Below are 15,197 nucleotides of genomic sequence, written 5' to 3'. Positions count from 1 at the left end.
CGTGGCTGCCACAGTTTTAACAACTATAAATACCAATATGAAAAATACATGATAAATTACCTAAGATGAACTGCAGCCTATTAATGAAATGTAAAGGGAGACAATCCAACCACAGAAATCCCTGTAGCCACGTACAACCTCCATTAATAAAGTAGTAAAATTGCAGTAAAAACATAAGTAATATTACATTTTAATTTTGTGAAATATAAATAAAACATCATCCCTGCCTTTCTCTGCGCATTAGATTCTGGCAAATACCCAACTTTCTGTATCCTACCCTTTTTGCTAGCCACTGTAGGAATAACTGTACCACAAACTGTGGCTTATTCATTGAGCGTTCTGGTGACATACCAAGGACCAGATTTCTCATCGATTTTCATGGCTTCAATGAACATCTAAACTCAGATGACTTACCAATCATATCCCCAGTCCAAACCTCGCTTTGAGCTTCAAATCCATGTACCCAACTGCCTACTTCTCTTGGTTTTCTCAAAGGCACTTCTAGCTTACCTCACACACAACTGGACTCATACTGCTTTCCTCAATCCCGGTCCTTATCTGCTATCTTCTATCACAATGGACAGCATGACCATATGCCCAGCCCCCCAGCCCCCACCAGAATTGGCCCCTTTCTTTCCCTTAACATCATTTCCAAAGTGTCAGTGTACCCACAACTGCTGATTTTCACCTCCTGAATAGCTCTTCAATCTGTCCATTTTTCTCCATCTCTTCTACCCCTAATCAAAGATATTTCTCTAACTGCATCTACAACAGCCTCTTAACTAGTCTATCCACACTCTGCTCATCTACCCTATCTCTTCTCTATGTTATAGCTGGCTAGATTGTATAAAAATGCAAAATATGACATCACATCCTTTGTTCTTAAAATGCTTTAGACTTCATGTTTCTGTCTTGAAAGTCACGCATGGTTTGATCCTACCTATCTCCTGGGTCTCGCCTTCCTCCACACTTTCGCAACACCCCTTCCCTATACTCCGTTCTCTTGCTGCACTGGACTTTTTAATAGAACCCTATACTCATTAGAAACTCTTCTCCCAAAATAACTTAGCAATACTCTTCTCTCTGCCTCAAACTTTCTTTCTTACTCCAATTCATCTTATCAGCTTTTACTCATCCTTTTGGTATCAGAGCAAACTTCCCTAAGAAATCTTCTCTGACCCTGCTGACGAGGTCAAGTCCTCCTATGGTAAGCTTTTATAGCACTAATTACTTTCTCTTATAGCATTTATCACAATTGCCATTTGACATTTATTTGTTTGACTACTTGATTAATATCTGTCTTTCCTAATATAATGTAAACTGCACAAGGGCATAGCCTGTGTTCTATTCGGCCCACCACAGTGTCCTCAGAACAGGATTTTACTCATATTAACATATTGGGCATGCAATAGATAAGCAGCTAATAGAGTGTTCCAGAGGAAATTCCAAAATACGTATTTGTGAAGCTGCTTCGTCTTAGAACAGTTTGCTTGAAAGTTTTCATACATCCCCTCAATTGGGTATAGTTAAGACATGGGAAGTGATAGCTCAAATCTTGGACAATTAATCCCAGAGGTCACACATCCTACACACTTGCTATATTTGTTCCTGGAGGCTCCAGACTCAATGTTGTTTTCTACTTAATTATCTTCTAAGTATTCTCCTAGTCTGAAATTTAGCCTTAACATTTTTACTGAACGCTCTTTTCTACCAGCAGTATTGACCTACAGATGTGAACTTCCCCAAAGAGAGGTCATAATTTATTGGGTAGCCATACCTCAGAGGAAAGAAAAGTCACAAAATTTAGGGGATATCTGGAATATAGATCTGAGTTTTCTTGAGTTCCTGAAGGTACAGACAACCAGATGTTTTTTAGGGCTATGGCTTACTGCAAAAGGGTGTTCTAATTTCAGTTCACCATTGGGACCCCAAACTCACCATGCACTTACCTGCCTACTATGAAGGTACTTAGTTGGGAAAGAAATTCTCAGCATGGGGCAGAATCTTCACACTTTTTAACCCATAAAGTAAGGACTATTAAGGTAGCAACAACCACTGAGAAAACTATTTGGACCTTCTTCCCCACCAAAATATTAAGTCAGAGGCAAGATCACTTTTTTTAGAAGGAACTGCAGAGATTAAGGCAATTATCGAAGAGCTGTGAGATGCTGGCCAATGATCTTTATCCCCATTCACTTCCTTAAAATGGGCAGTGTGAAAACTAAGGGTAACTCCACTGCATTTTCCAATCACCATAGCAGTCTCCTTTCTAGAACAGGTGAATAAAGTTTCTGATCCCTGATCTGCAGCTCCTGCTTTGTGGATCCTGTATTACTTTGTTCTACTCATGTGGACTACCAGGCACCATCTGACTTCACCTGGCAGGAGCAACATCTTGTTAACTCTCCACCCTGTGCCACAATCTAGTCGTCTGGAGTTGTGGCAAACTTTCCTTCCTCCTAGCTCATTTACAACCTCAAGCTGATCAGTTCTGGAGAACAGCAAGCAGTGGCAGTGCCCTAGTTGTCTTGGAAAGGAATATGAGATAAATCTTTAAGAAATCAAAAAACGTACATCCTCCATTAAGTTCTAGGAAAGAGTGTGGTTGGAAGTGGGAGTTTCAATGTCAAGGACATGATAGAGTATTCGCCCCAAGAGGAAGACAAGTTGCTGCACACAATACTAACAGGGAATCTTTTTGGATTCTGGAATCATATTTAGACAGCACTTGTGTATCCTCTGGCCAATTAACAAGTAACACAGAAATCTGCCCAAAGCAAAGTCAAAGGAGGTTTTCCAGATGGTTGAGTCTGTAACAAAAGTGGCTTGCTAGTTGCCTGATGGCCACATTCATCTGATAGTGTCCAAGATGCATGAGACGGACCAACATGGGCTAAGGAGACTCGGCTAAGCCTTGAAAGTGGTGTTACCACCAGGGAGCCTGGGGGTTTAGAGCTAAACACGTTGCCATCAGCAGGTAACTATTCTCTTTTTGAGTAACAACTCCTGACATGCTTCTAAAACCAAATATCTGTGTATAGAGTCAAGTTCAATGTGCTGCCTGGGCTGCCCTTCATGAACTGGGGATCATCGGCTCCACAATCCAGAAAACCAGGTTTACCCTAAAACACTCCAAGAAGTGGTATATAAAAGAACAAGCTTTATAGGTCACAAGGATAAAAGTATGTAAATAGATTGCTCACCTGCAACAAAGAAGCACAGACGGTTTATATATCATTAAGAAATGCTTAATAAAATCTTATTGAATAAAGGTGAACCCCTTCCTAGCAATGAAAGACTCCTGCTATCTGGGAGGCAATCCAATAAACTTTCTCAAGTAAATTTTGCCAGACATCAGGCTTCATTAATAATATTTATTTTAAAGATCACTTTTCATTGTAACAAATATAAAGTCATCAATGTTTTACAAATTGTCAAAAATGCCTTAAGTACAAAAAAAATACATTAGTAAAATGAATGTTATATTGTATTATTTGGCATATACTTAATACTGTCGACATGCATGCCATATGTCAGAAAAGCTCATGCATTATTGGAAGAGAAGAAAAATAAGATATAAGTGCTATACTGTCTGATTACAAATTCATTGCTTCGGTCAGTTTTCTTTCTTCAGGGATACCATTTACCTGCAATGTGTAAGAATGAATATGGGCATGAGTTAGGGCATGGACACTTTGAGTTTGTGAGCAAACAAATTAAGGCAAGGTGTAATTTTCTCTCTTCTTAGCATAATTTAAAATAATTATGTTGCATTATTTCTCTGCATTTGGTTTTCAAAAAAAAAAAAAAGTAAATTCTAAATTAGTCCTCTCCTTCTAGGGCCAAGGCTATAACGTATTGTATTTCTCAAAAGGTACGCCCTGAAAATTCCTCCCACAATGAACAAAAGGAGTGAGTTTGACTGTGGGATGTATGACTGTGCTTTTTAATCGTGGCTCTTTAGAAAATACCGTGTGGGTTGGAAGGGCAGAGAAAATGAGACAACCTGAAGAGCATCCAACCTAATGGCTTGGGCCTGGGCCAAAAGGTAGTACTGTCGTCAGCTTGTAACTGCTCTATTAGCTCAGCTAGCGCTTAAGTTCAAGATTACAACACCAGCAGCTAGGTCACTTCTCCAACTTTGGATGATCATTTAAAAGAAAACAACTAACTAAATAAAACAAACTTCAGACATACTCTCTCTTGACAAATTCCATATAGGAAGCTACCAATAAAATTACTTGATATCCATAGGAAAAACTCTTGTACTTAAATTACCTTCATAAAGAAAACTGTGGCACTAGTATAGAGCTTTGAGGTACTCGGAAAATGCAAATTCTGATAATGATGCACAAATGCTGTTGCCTCTTAGTGATATGAGGATAACCAGGATGGAGTAACCATGGAAACACATACACAGCACTGAATCCAAGCATGCACAGACAGAAGAGAATACCTTACAGATCAAGAAACAAACTTTACTTTTTCATTCAAATGAATTGAACGGGAATAAAGAATGTAACCTGCCCATTTAGATCTTCTCTCCAGGAGGCACGGCTCTACTTCAGAATTTATCAGAGGCAGAAACACAACAATATATCATAATTACATGAAATGCGAGGGTGGTCTCTCTCCCTTTGCACTTAACTACTTTGGGGGCTCACCGAAAACAAAAACAAGGAGAAAACAACCAAGATGAGAGAGAGTGCACTTTCGTTAAAAATATACTCCATATTACAGAAAAATGTAAGAAAACAAGAAGGTAATAGGCTGTAGTGTTAACTAAAAGGAGATCAAAGCTTTCCTAACTTGAGCAAAATGCTCCCCAAAATCTGTTAGAAAAATAACTTAGAAAATTAGGTTGAACGACCTAAAGTCCCCCTATGGAAATTCCTGGCTCTTATAACATTTGCTCAGGCATAAATTGTCCTTGTATTTGGAAATGCCACCTATTACTAAAATGCAGCACACTAATGAAGTCTACCTGCGCAAATTTATACAACTATCAGGTAAATCTCCCCAAGATCATCTACTTAGGTTTCCTTATTTCCCCCAATGGGAGAAGGAAGAAGTAAAACCTGGATTTTTAAAGTATTTTTCTTAAAATAGTTACTATTTTTCTAGATACTGTCTTTCTTCACCCCTTTTCTGAGATAATTAAGAATCAGAGGAAAGATTATTTTAGGAGAGAGAGAAATCTCTGAGGTTAAGGAGGAAGAGGTTCTAGCATTTCCATTGTAGAAATATTCTTTAAATACTTTTCCTCTTTAACAAAAAGTCATGAAATTAGTGGTAGCAGGGATTCATTTATTTCTTTGCTCTTTAGGTAACACAAATTTATAACAGTTTTTTCCTTCATCAATCTCCTGAAGGCAAACACATAGCACCACCGCATCAATATATTGAACAGTCTTGTTGAAACATGTTAGCATTTAATTAAAACAAGCAATCAAAATTGTGGGGGAAAATTCTTACAAACGTTATCTTGTAACTAAAATCTGATGAACAACTTCATTATACTTGCCTCAAATCTTTGAAAAGTTGTCAAACGAAAATCTCCTTAAGTTCCCGAAAGCAGTAATAGAGAAGATAATTTTTTGAATGGAAACATGTAATAACTTTCTATATGTGCCTAAAGTTTTAAAGAGACTTACTTAATAGCTTCCCTACCACAATACCACTATTCGTACTCAGAATTCCACATCCAACTTACATTTTTAGAACTGCTCTTGCTTTTCCAAAAGAGCTACAAAGGCATTACTGGTTGCTCGGCAATTAGAACCAGGAATCAACCACTAATTAGAAGACAATCATGAATAAGTCATGTACTCAGTGGTGAGATGAATGAAATAATTGGCTGTGGAAATTTTTAAGGAACACTTGAAAGAAATAGATTTAAAGAAAGCAAGTCTTAGGGACATAGAATAGTCCAGGGAGAATTGTGCGCCATCTTGTTGTCACTGGTCATGTTATAACAGCTTTTTAAAGTGGCATTAAAACCAGGCCAACCATTTCTCATTTATTCCCCTGAAGCCTCAGTGATTAGTCACAATGGTTTCCTTTTGTAAGAGTCAGTTTCAAGCTGCTCACTTACTGAGACAAATCCTGGAAGCATCCAAGCTAAGAATCTTTCATACCAAGGGGAAGAATGGGGAGCTTCGCTGAAGGAAGGGGATTTTATTCAGTCTTCCTTAATTAGACAGGACCTCCATGGATGCTTTTGCTCTAAGATCATTTACTCTGTGTTTATCACACTGACGCCAATGTATGCAATAATCTAAGCTATTATTCTGCGGTTCTAACTCTGATTAAGAAATGACACAACTGTTTTGCCTTATTTGGTGAAGCTACAGCTTCATAAACTATATAGCACTATAATTATCTTTTAATCTATTAGCTTCACCCATAAACATCGACGTATTACTTTTAGTACTCACCTGTAGTCTGCTGTTGGGGAATCTGAGTCTGATGTGGCAAGTTCCTGGAAACGATTAACATTTTTAGTAAAAGTGTGTTTGTCCATACACATGTAAACATAGAGCAGGCACATTAGAATGAAAAACTTTGTAGCTAGAAAGGACCCCAGAAATCACCTAATCTAGCACAAACATGCCCCACCCCCTTTCCTCATAAGTTTATGGATGAGGAAACCGAGGTTTGAGGAAGGTGAATATCAACAGTTGATAATATTCAGAGTTCCTGCTACACCTACAACAACACTAGGAGGCAGGTATTATTTTCCCCAATTTACAGATGAGGAAACAGGCTTAGAGGTCTGAGGTTACATAACCAGGAAGTGGTGAATAAAGATGTGAACACAGGGGCTCCAGGGCTGTGTTTATAATCTGCACACTGTTAGATCCAGGTCTACACACATATACACACTCACAGAACAACATATATCACCATCTTCATTCACAGTTCCAAACCTGTGCTCCTCCATCCCCATCCGAGGGAATGACACTGGCTAACCACCCAGATGCACCAGTCAAAATATAGAAGTCATCACTGACCCTTCTCTCTCTTTCAGTCCTCACATCCAGTCACTTGGGAACTCGTGAAGATGCTCCTCAATCTCTTTAATATGTTTTCATCTTCCCCATCTCCACTGCTATTTGGCTGAAGCCATCATCATTTCTCACTTGGAACTTTGCAACTGATCTGAATTGTTTCCTCATCCCCATTCTTGCTCCCTTATAATCCACTATGCACATTGCTGTCAGATGATCTTCTAAGACACAAACCTGATTATGTCCTTCAAATGAACATGTTTCATTTTTTCCCTTTATCTCCCTGCAAGGTAGGTTTCAAGTTTCTTAGTGTAGCCTAGAAGGCTATCTATAGATCTGGTCTGTACCTGGAGCCGTCTCTGAACTGCCTGAAACAACTACCACCACCACCTTGGCCACTACCATCTCTTGCATCCAACCAGCTCCCATTTGTCCTTGCAAACTCAACTCAAAAATGGTTATAGTGGACTCAGATTACTTCTGCGATTTAAAACTATCCCACAAGGAATGTTAATCAAACTATCTAACTTATTATTTTTAATTAAAAAAGTAACATCTCAAATACCAACTGTTCTATGCCTCCTCACTCTCTAAGCACCCCTTCCTCAAACAGTTACCATTTAGCATGCTTTCACACACATACTGACTGTCATTGCATTTTCCTCACACAAGGTTTAACTACCCCAAAGTGCCTTGACAGTAAAATCATCCTATTTTGTTTAGTATCCCCAGTAGTAAGCATGCAGTAAATATTTCTTGAATGGGTACATGCAAAAATGAAGGTATTTACAAAGATTCACATAACACACACATGTTTATTAACACTCACATACACCCATTTAGTTTCAAATTTGGATGTTAAAATTAGGATACAAACATGGACAGTTTATATTCTGTGCAGAAGAAATTCTAAGAGTCAGCCCCTTGCTACAGAACAGGGCTTGATCCAAGCCAGGGATTTTCAAGGTTTTTTGTTTCTCGTCAGCAATAGAATTCCTTTTAATTGAAATCCTAAGCAGAACTCTTGATGTACAAAAGAGATAAATGTGAGTTGCCCCGGTTGAAACCAGGGAGCTAGGAATCCAGCCTGCTTTGTTTCCTTTGCCTCACATGCTGGCCCCTAAGGCATTTCTAAGAAACCTCCAAGAAACAGAGTTTGAAAACCACTGATCTGAATCATTTCAGCCAGGCAAATATTATGTTCCAAATACAACGATCTAAACTGGAAAACAGTACATGCTAGTTAAATACTGTTTAAACACCAAAACTAATCCATAGGAATGTTAATGACTCCGAGTGATTAAATTAAAAAAATCCGTTCCATTTTAAATATACAGTTAAGGAAATAAAATCAATTCTAATTCAATTGGAGGAAGTTACGTACTAATTCATCTCAATAATTACATTCTTTTCTTGCTATTACCTTTCAGCCCTACTTATCCTTGTGTGGTCTCTAGGAGTATTTTTCTTGGTTTGTTTATTCTTTCAGTATTTCACACAGTGTATTTATAGGTGGTTTTGATCATGAAAGTAAAAAGATTAATTTATAAACCACAAAAAGGAAATTAAGTTATAGATTTAAAGATTGGAAAACAAACATCTGTACTACCAAAGTCAAAATGCAATTTCATGGGTATTTGGGAGGGGGAGATGAATTTTGTTTTAACTTCTCAGGTACAACTACTTTGGGTCTATTCTACATTAGCAATAAATGCAGCATACATACACACGCCCACACACATTTCCTCATTTCCTGTCATCCTAGCTCTACCTAGCCTATTAATGGATTAAATCAATACATTTTGACAAAATTAAGATACCAGAGAGGACAAAGAAAGCCCTTCAAAAGCCCTAGACAAGGATAACCAAATTCAAAATCAATATGTGCATGAAGTAGTTGGAACCCCCTCTCCCGCTGGCTAGTCCAGCTTACCCTTCTATGCAACACACCTTTAAAAACCACTGATCAAAGTCGACCTCATCTATGCCCTGTCATTTCTTCCCTAGCCTTTGTTTTTTTCCCTCTTCTGCTGAAACCGCTGAACTTTCTAAATAGCAATGGGCTTGCTTAGGTTCAAAGAGAAATGGTTGGTTGAGAAAATACCACACATAAACTAGCAAGAAATTTGGAGGAGATATATGAGCAATTGTGTGTATTACACTGGTTTAGGGATTTAAAAATATCTGCAATGTGTATCCTAGCTGATTAAGTCTGAATGACATTGCTTTTTGCAACTTCAATGGAAACTCAGATGAATTACATACAAGTGCTATGTGTACAAAAAGGTGCTCAACAAAAAAATATGGGGAGATTCAACAACCCCATAGTCTCCAAGGTGTGCACGCATAACTCTGATTTTGTGGTTGCCCAAACTAGTGTCTACATGTGAGCCCGCGAGTGTCAGAGTGTTAATATATCTATGATGAGCATATTTAAAGTGTGTATTCCATTTAAAAGTTGAAGGGAGGCATCTCATAAGAGCGCTGCTTCAGGCATAGTGGAAAAATGCCTACAACTGACTTTGCTACAGTTAAGGAGGGAATGCAATAAGAAAACGGAAACATTTCCATCTTTGGTTGAAAGCAGGCTGCTGAAGGCAATTAGACAAGAAAGTGGGGGTTGACTTCAAATAGAAGTCTTATAATCCTTCAAAGAAAGGACCTTTATAAAGTCATAGAACTACCTGGAATAATTAAGTTATTAACGAACTAACTGAAAGATTATTATGTGTAAACCACATTATGTTGAAAAAAAGGTTTACGAAAACTGCAAATTCTCTAAATTATTAGCATTAATTATTTTCTAATTTTACTACCATTAATTACAGGCATTTAAGTAGAAAATTACGTAAATTAGCCATTGCACAAACTCTACCCTTTAAGAAAGCAAAGGTAATAACTTGCAAATTAATAAATAAGTGATTTGGAGGGAGTACACAATTATTTATTATTTGTACAACCATTTTAAGGTAATTCGACATTCCTGCATCTCCTGTAGAGTAATGCTATGAGTAAGGTTGATGATTATCAACTCATTATATTCCTACTTGCTTGAAGACTCAAAAGCAAAGAGAGGTTAAGTGACTTCTATAAAGCCACAAAATCTGTGCCAGAGTTAAAAACAAATGACATTAGTTTAGTCATATGGAATACAAAACACTCCCTTTTGAGTTTGTATGGATTCATTTAACAATGTGAAACAGTACTAGTTTTTTGGAATTTCCCAATTATCAGCAAAATTGATTACCCAAATCTTGAATTTTCTACAAATTTTTTTCTACAAAAATGCTGATTTGGACCCTATGACTACTTCTAGTACGGAACCAGGCCATTATTTGGGCCAAGGAAGGAAGGACACAAAGAAATTGGAAACATCACCATAATTTTAAATTTCAAAATCTAATTTTAATTAAAATCAATATAGAATATATAGAGAATATAAAGAAGAAAAGAGACATCCATTTCTTTCTTTTAGTTTTTTCCCCTACCTTTATAAAGCCAAAAGCAAACCTACCACAGCTCTAAACTGAAGTCCTAACCTCCAAGACTAAACTCCATCAGAGATATTCCATCTATCGCTTTTAGTGTATGCTCGCTGATTTTTTTTTTTTTAAAGTCAATGGCTCCAAAATCTTTGGCTGCTTGACACTTCTTGTCAATAGTAAATCATTATCGGGGCAGGGGGTGGGAAAGGATAGACTGGGATTTCAAAATGCAGAATAGATAAACAAAATTACACTGTATAGCACAGGGAAATATATACAAGATCTTATGGTAGCTCACAGAGAAAAAAGTGTGACAATGAATATATGTATGTTCATGTATAACTGAAAAATTGTGCTCTACACTGGAATTTGACACAACATTGTAAAATTATTATAAATCAATAAAAAGTGTTAAAAAAAAAAACCCAGTAAATCATTATCTGATCCCCTGCAACATTGTCTTCAACTGTTATTAACTTTTATTGAAACTTAATTTTTTATTTATGGAATTTTACCATGAAGTTGGTTCTCACTAGTACCCAAGGGAAGACAAATGGAAAAATACTTTAGATAAAAGCTAAAATGATTAATTACTAAATATCTATAATTAGAAGACTTAGTTCTACTTTTATACACCTTAATTTGTGAAAGATTAAACATGACCTACCTCCTGTTTTGAGGGAGACCCAATTGCCCTGGATTAAGTACTATTTTTAGTATAATGAATAAAGACAATTTTTGGGAAGCCAATTAAAATCTTCCTAGAAAATGGCTGGGTACTTTCCCCTATTATTCCTCATATAAATTCCTCTATGAAGATGCTTCCCATTCAGGAAAAATCAACTGATATTGATGTTGGTATAAGAAAAGAATAATGAGGCAGATCTACTTCCTAAAAGACCATACTATACATTACAAATTTAAGAATAAATTGTTTTTTAGAAAACTAAGTATTTGGGATCTGCCAGTCAATGCCTCCCATAAAATTGCAAAATGAGTACAATTTTGGGGTGGTTTTTAGCTTTTCATTTTTCTGTCCCATTCAGACATTACTCTCTAATCAGCACTAATCTCTTACTTCTCCACCCATCCTCCTCCAGCAGTTTAGGAAAGTGTGAAAGTGTAGAGGCTGATAAGCAGAAACACACAAGCAGACCTAACACTCTGGACTGCCCCCTTTCACATTTTATTCTGCACAGATTCCTCAGGGGGAATTAGGAGAAACCGGTCCCCCTTTAAAACTCTACGTGGAGGAGAACGAATAACAATCCTTTCTCCACCTCCATCCCCAGCAGAAATGCCAGAAATACTGAACCCTAAAGCGCAGGTCCTTTAATTATTTAGATCTGGGATTTCCAACCTTTTTTTCCTGCTCCCCCATTATACACATATCCACCAGCTCCCAAACCCTCAGAAGCAGGGCCCTGGGATCTGGATTGTAAAAGCCTTACAGGTGAATGCGACCCACAACTTGGTTTGACCTACAACCAGACTAGACCATCTCTTGACATTCCTTTTAGGACCTCAAATGCTACACCTTGGAATTTGATTTTCTTAATTTACATCATTACAAAAGCTTATCTCTGAAGTACTTCAGTCAAATATGTAATATATTTTTGATGTTAAGTCTTTGGTCAAAAACATAACCCCTAATCACAACAATGATTCTTTGGGCAAAGCAAATTTACTTTTAAGAATTACTTTAGAATGTGATTTTCAGCAATGAATTGTAATAAGTCAGGGGACTGAATAGAGGAACAAATTTACTTCCTATTAATGGTAACATTTATTCTCTGAGCTGCAAAGATAACTGATTAAGTATAGACGCAGAAAGCCTGACTATTCTGTGGGATGGGGGACATCCTGCAGGAGACATGACTAGTGCTCCTCAAGACTGTCAAGGTCATGGGAAACAAGGTCATAAGAAACTGCTTAGACCAGAGTAGACTGAAGAGATATATGCCAATTATTATGTCCTGGACAGAATCCTGGAGCAAAAGAAGGACATTTGGAGAAAAACTAGTGAAATCTATTAAAAAAAAAAAGTGTGGTGAATATTAAAGCACCAATGATGGTTTCTTCGTTGTGACAAATACACCGCAGCACTGTAAGATGCTAACTATGGGAGAAACAGGGTGAGGAACACCTGGGAACCCTGTATTATCTTTGTAACTTTTCTATACCTTGAAAATCATTCCAAAATAAAAAGTTCATTAAACAATAAATACATTAGCAAAGAGTAAACTAAATTTACCTTTTATTTCTATACTATGTGATAATTTTAAAAGCTTGTTTATATTGTCTCTGTAATCTACAAGTAGAAAGAACACTGCACAAAATGAAATCCCTCCTTTCTAGCAGGTGTTCTGTCTCCCAGGCCTACTCCAGTTTCCCTTTCCACTATCTGTTCATCCACTTTGCCTGTAACCTGAAACAGAAATCCTTCGGGGTCAATGACCACATTATCTATCTGACTTGATATCAAGACAGGTAAATAATCTAGTCTCAGTTTTGACCTAATTTAGCTTTGTTTCTTATCCATGTTGGAATTTTATTAATAGCAAATAATTAAACATTTTTTTACTGTCCAATTGAAGGTGCCAGTCTGGAGTCCTATGAAGCATTCTACCAAAAAGAAAATACTACTGTCAAATTGACTAATAACTACGGCAGTCTCCCGTTACACAACTGTTCTACGTTCTCTTCTCTGACCCTCACTGTTGTGAGGTTCACTATTCCTCGTGGATCAACCTGTTTAAAAGACCCAAACAAGTTTCTATGCAGCTGTGAAAGAAAGCTTTGAATGTTCTTGAGTCTTGTCTAGAAGCCAACATAAACTTTCAGTCGTATCATTACGCCTGCATATTTCTGATGTCAAGTCTGAGGAATAAACACCAACTGATGCAACTAGCCAAATTATTTATGAATGACAAATTCAGTACAGTTTGTACAAATAAGTGAAGATGAAATGCATGCCCTTTTAGGAAGGGTTAATTAATAAATGCCAGGCAACACTAGCCAAAGATACACCTGGTTATCAGGTACTATGATGTCTCATCAAATAAAATATCTCACTTTAACACTGAGAATTCAGTTTGATCCAAATGACCAAAATATTTACATTATATGTGTACTTGGTGCTGAAATAAACCTTTAAAAACAGGTAAGGAGTAAAAGTTGAATTTGCATAAAGGACAGCTGTGATGAACCTGATACAATAAATTCCCTATTATCTGGTATGGTTGGAAAATGAGGTTAATCACACATTCTGGCTTATAGGGAGGGGAGTTATCATAGAGACCATGCACATATTATCTGTTTCCAAGAATAAAAGATAATATACACTCAACACTGAAACTACATCAAATGTAATTTAATTTTCCTCTGATGAGTCAGATGCACTTGATGATCTTGCAGTGCCTCAGAATAATCATTGTGAACATCATCAATTATCTATGTACCCTATTTATATAGAAGTGCTTGTTAATGGACTTTTTCCATTAGCAGAAATCTGAATAATATAAAGGTTCTCTGGACTTAAAAATACATATATGGTCAAATTGTTGCAATTCTATAAAATAACCTATTGCATTTGCAAATAGAGAGATGTGATCAACACAGTGACAGTCTTGATGGCGTTATGGAGGGACTAGGAAGATGCATTTGGTTATAAACTAGAGAGGAAATTTTATTTCCTTTGTATATTAGTAGCAACATTGCAAAATCCTAACCACAGAGAATCAAAATTAATTTTAAGGAGTAATTTTTAATATATACGGTTAGAAAGCATATCTAAAAAATGACCCAGCCTTTTTTCTTCCCTTAAACTTCACAAGCAATAAAATTTTACTGACTTAAAAACGCATTCAAGTTACCCTACTTATTATAATAAATATTTCTCTTTTCTAAAATTGGATAAAATTGTTATTTTGTCAACAGAAGCATTTCCCAAACTATGTTCTTTAAATAGAGTTACCTCTTCTGAACTTTTCCTGTGGATTCACAAAGCATATCAACACACTAAAGGATCTGAGAACCCTTATAGTTTAAAAAAACAAAAACAAAAAAATCCTGTTTCTCAAATGTATTTGACCATTTCACTTTTGAGGATATATATCAAAATTTGAAGAATATGTATCATCATTTCACTAGCAATCTTCAGTAAAAAATAAAGGAAATGGTAGCCTTAAGGGATTCTTTAATTCTTTTCATTTTGAAAATGAATGATAAGGCTATTCATAATTTACATCTAAAAAAGACAAGGCAGATTGCTAAACTGTATAATACTCTTGAACTTTTCCTCATTTTTCTCATCAGTATCTAATTCTGGTAAAGTGGGTTTTACAATGACCCACTCACTAACCATCAAAGAACATAGAAATCCATCCGTTCCATTCAGTACAACTAAATTTTGTGAGACTTTCATATTTACATCCCTGACAGAATATTAATGTTTCTAAAACTCAAAATTTTAAATGTATGCAATTTTCCCCACTGCTAATAGAATTTGATTTAATTACTCACACACACATACAAACACATACCTTGGCCTATGCAACAATAAGTAAATGATGTTAGAGGACTTCAGGAAAATATTCATAATATTTTTAGATTACCAAATTATTTTGGGCAAATTTATAATCTGACTGTCCATACTATTTATATTAATTACTGTTTAATCTTCAAATTACCACATGCATTT

At 36.4% G+C, this 15,197-nt stretch overlaps 1 protein-coding gene across 9 annotated transcripts in view; it reads right to left on the bottom strand.

Moving 5' to 3' along the window:
• Nucleotides 1–3,360: 3,360 nt before the first annotated feature.
• SGCE (sarcoglycan epsilon) overlaps nucleotides 3,361–15,197 on the bottom strand; it is a 64,686-nt gene continuing 52,849 nt past the window's right edge. For 7 of the 9 annotated variants that reach the window (XM_074367475.1, XM_045508721.2, XM_074367478.1 and 4 more), the window contains 2 exons: nucleotides 6,438–6,481; nucleotides 3,361–3,647 (listed from right to left, as the gene is read on the bottom strand). In XM_074367475.1, coding sequence (XP_074223576.1) covers nucleotides 3,631–3,647; nucleotides 6,438–6,481 — 61 coding nt within the window. In that variant the 3' untranslated portion in view covers nucleotides 3,361–3,630. Of the gene's footprint in view, nucleotides 3,648–6,426; nucleotides 6,482–15,197 lie in introns of those variants that run through there. The other 2 variants (XM_074367477.1, XM_074367476.1) reach the window with 1 other exon arrangement.

Source organism: Camelus bactrianus, chromosome 7 (assembly GCF_048773025.1).
Source record: "Camelus bactrianus isolate YW-2024 breed Bactrian camel chromosome 7, ASM4877302v1, whole genome shotgun sequence".
NCBI lineage: Eukaryota > Metazoa > Chordata > Mammalia > Artiodactyla > Camelidae > Camelus > Camelus bactrianus.
This window is presented reverse-complemented; position numbering and strand designations above follow the sequence as displayed.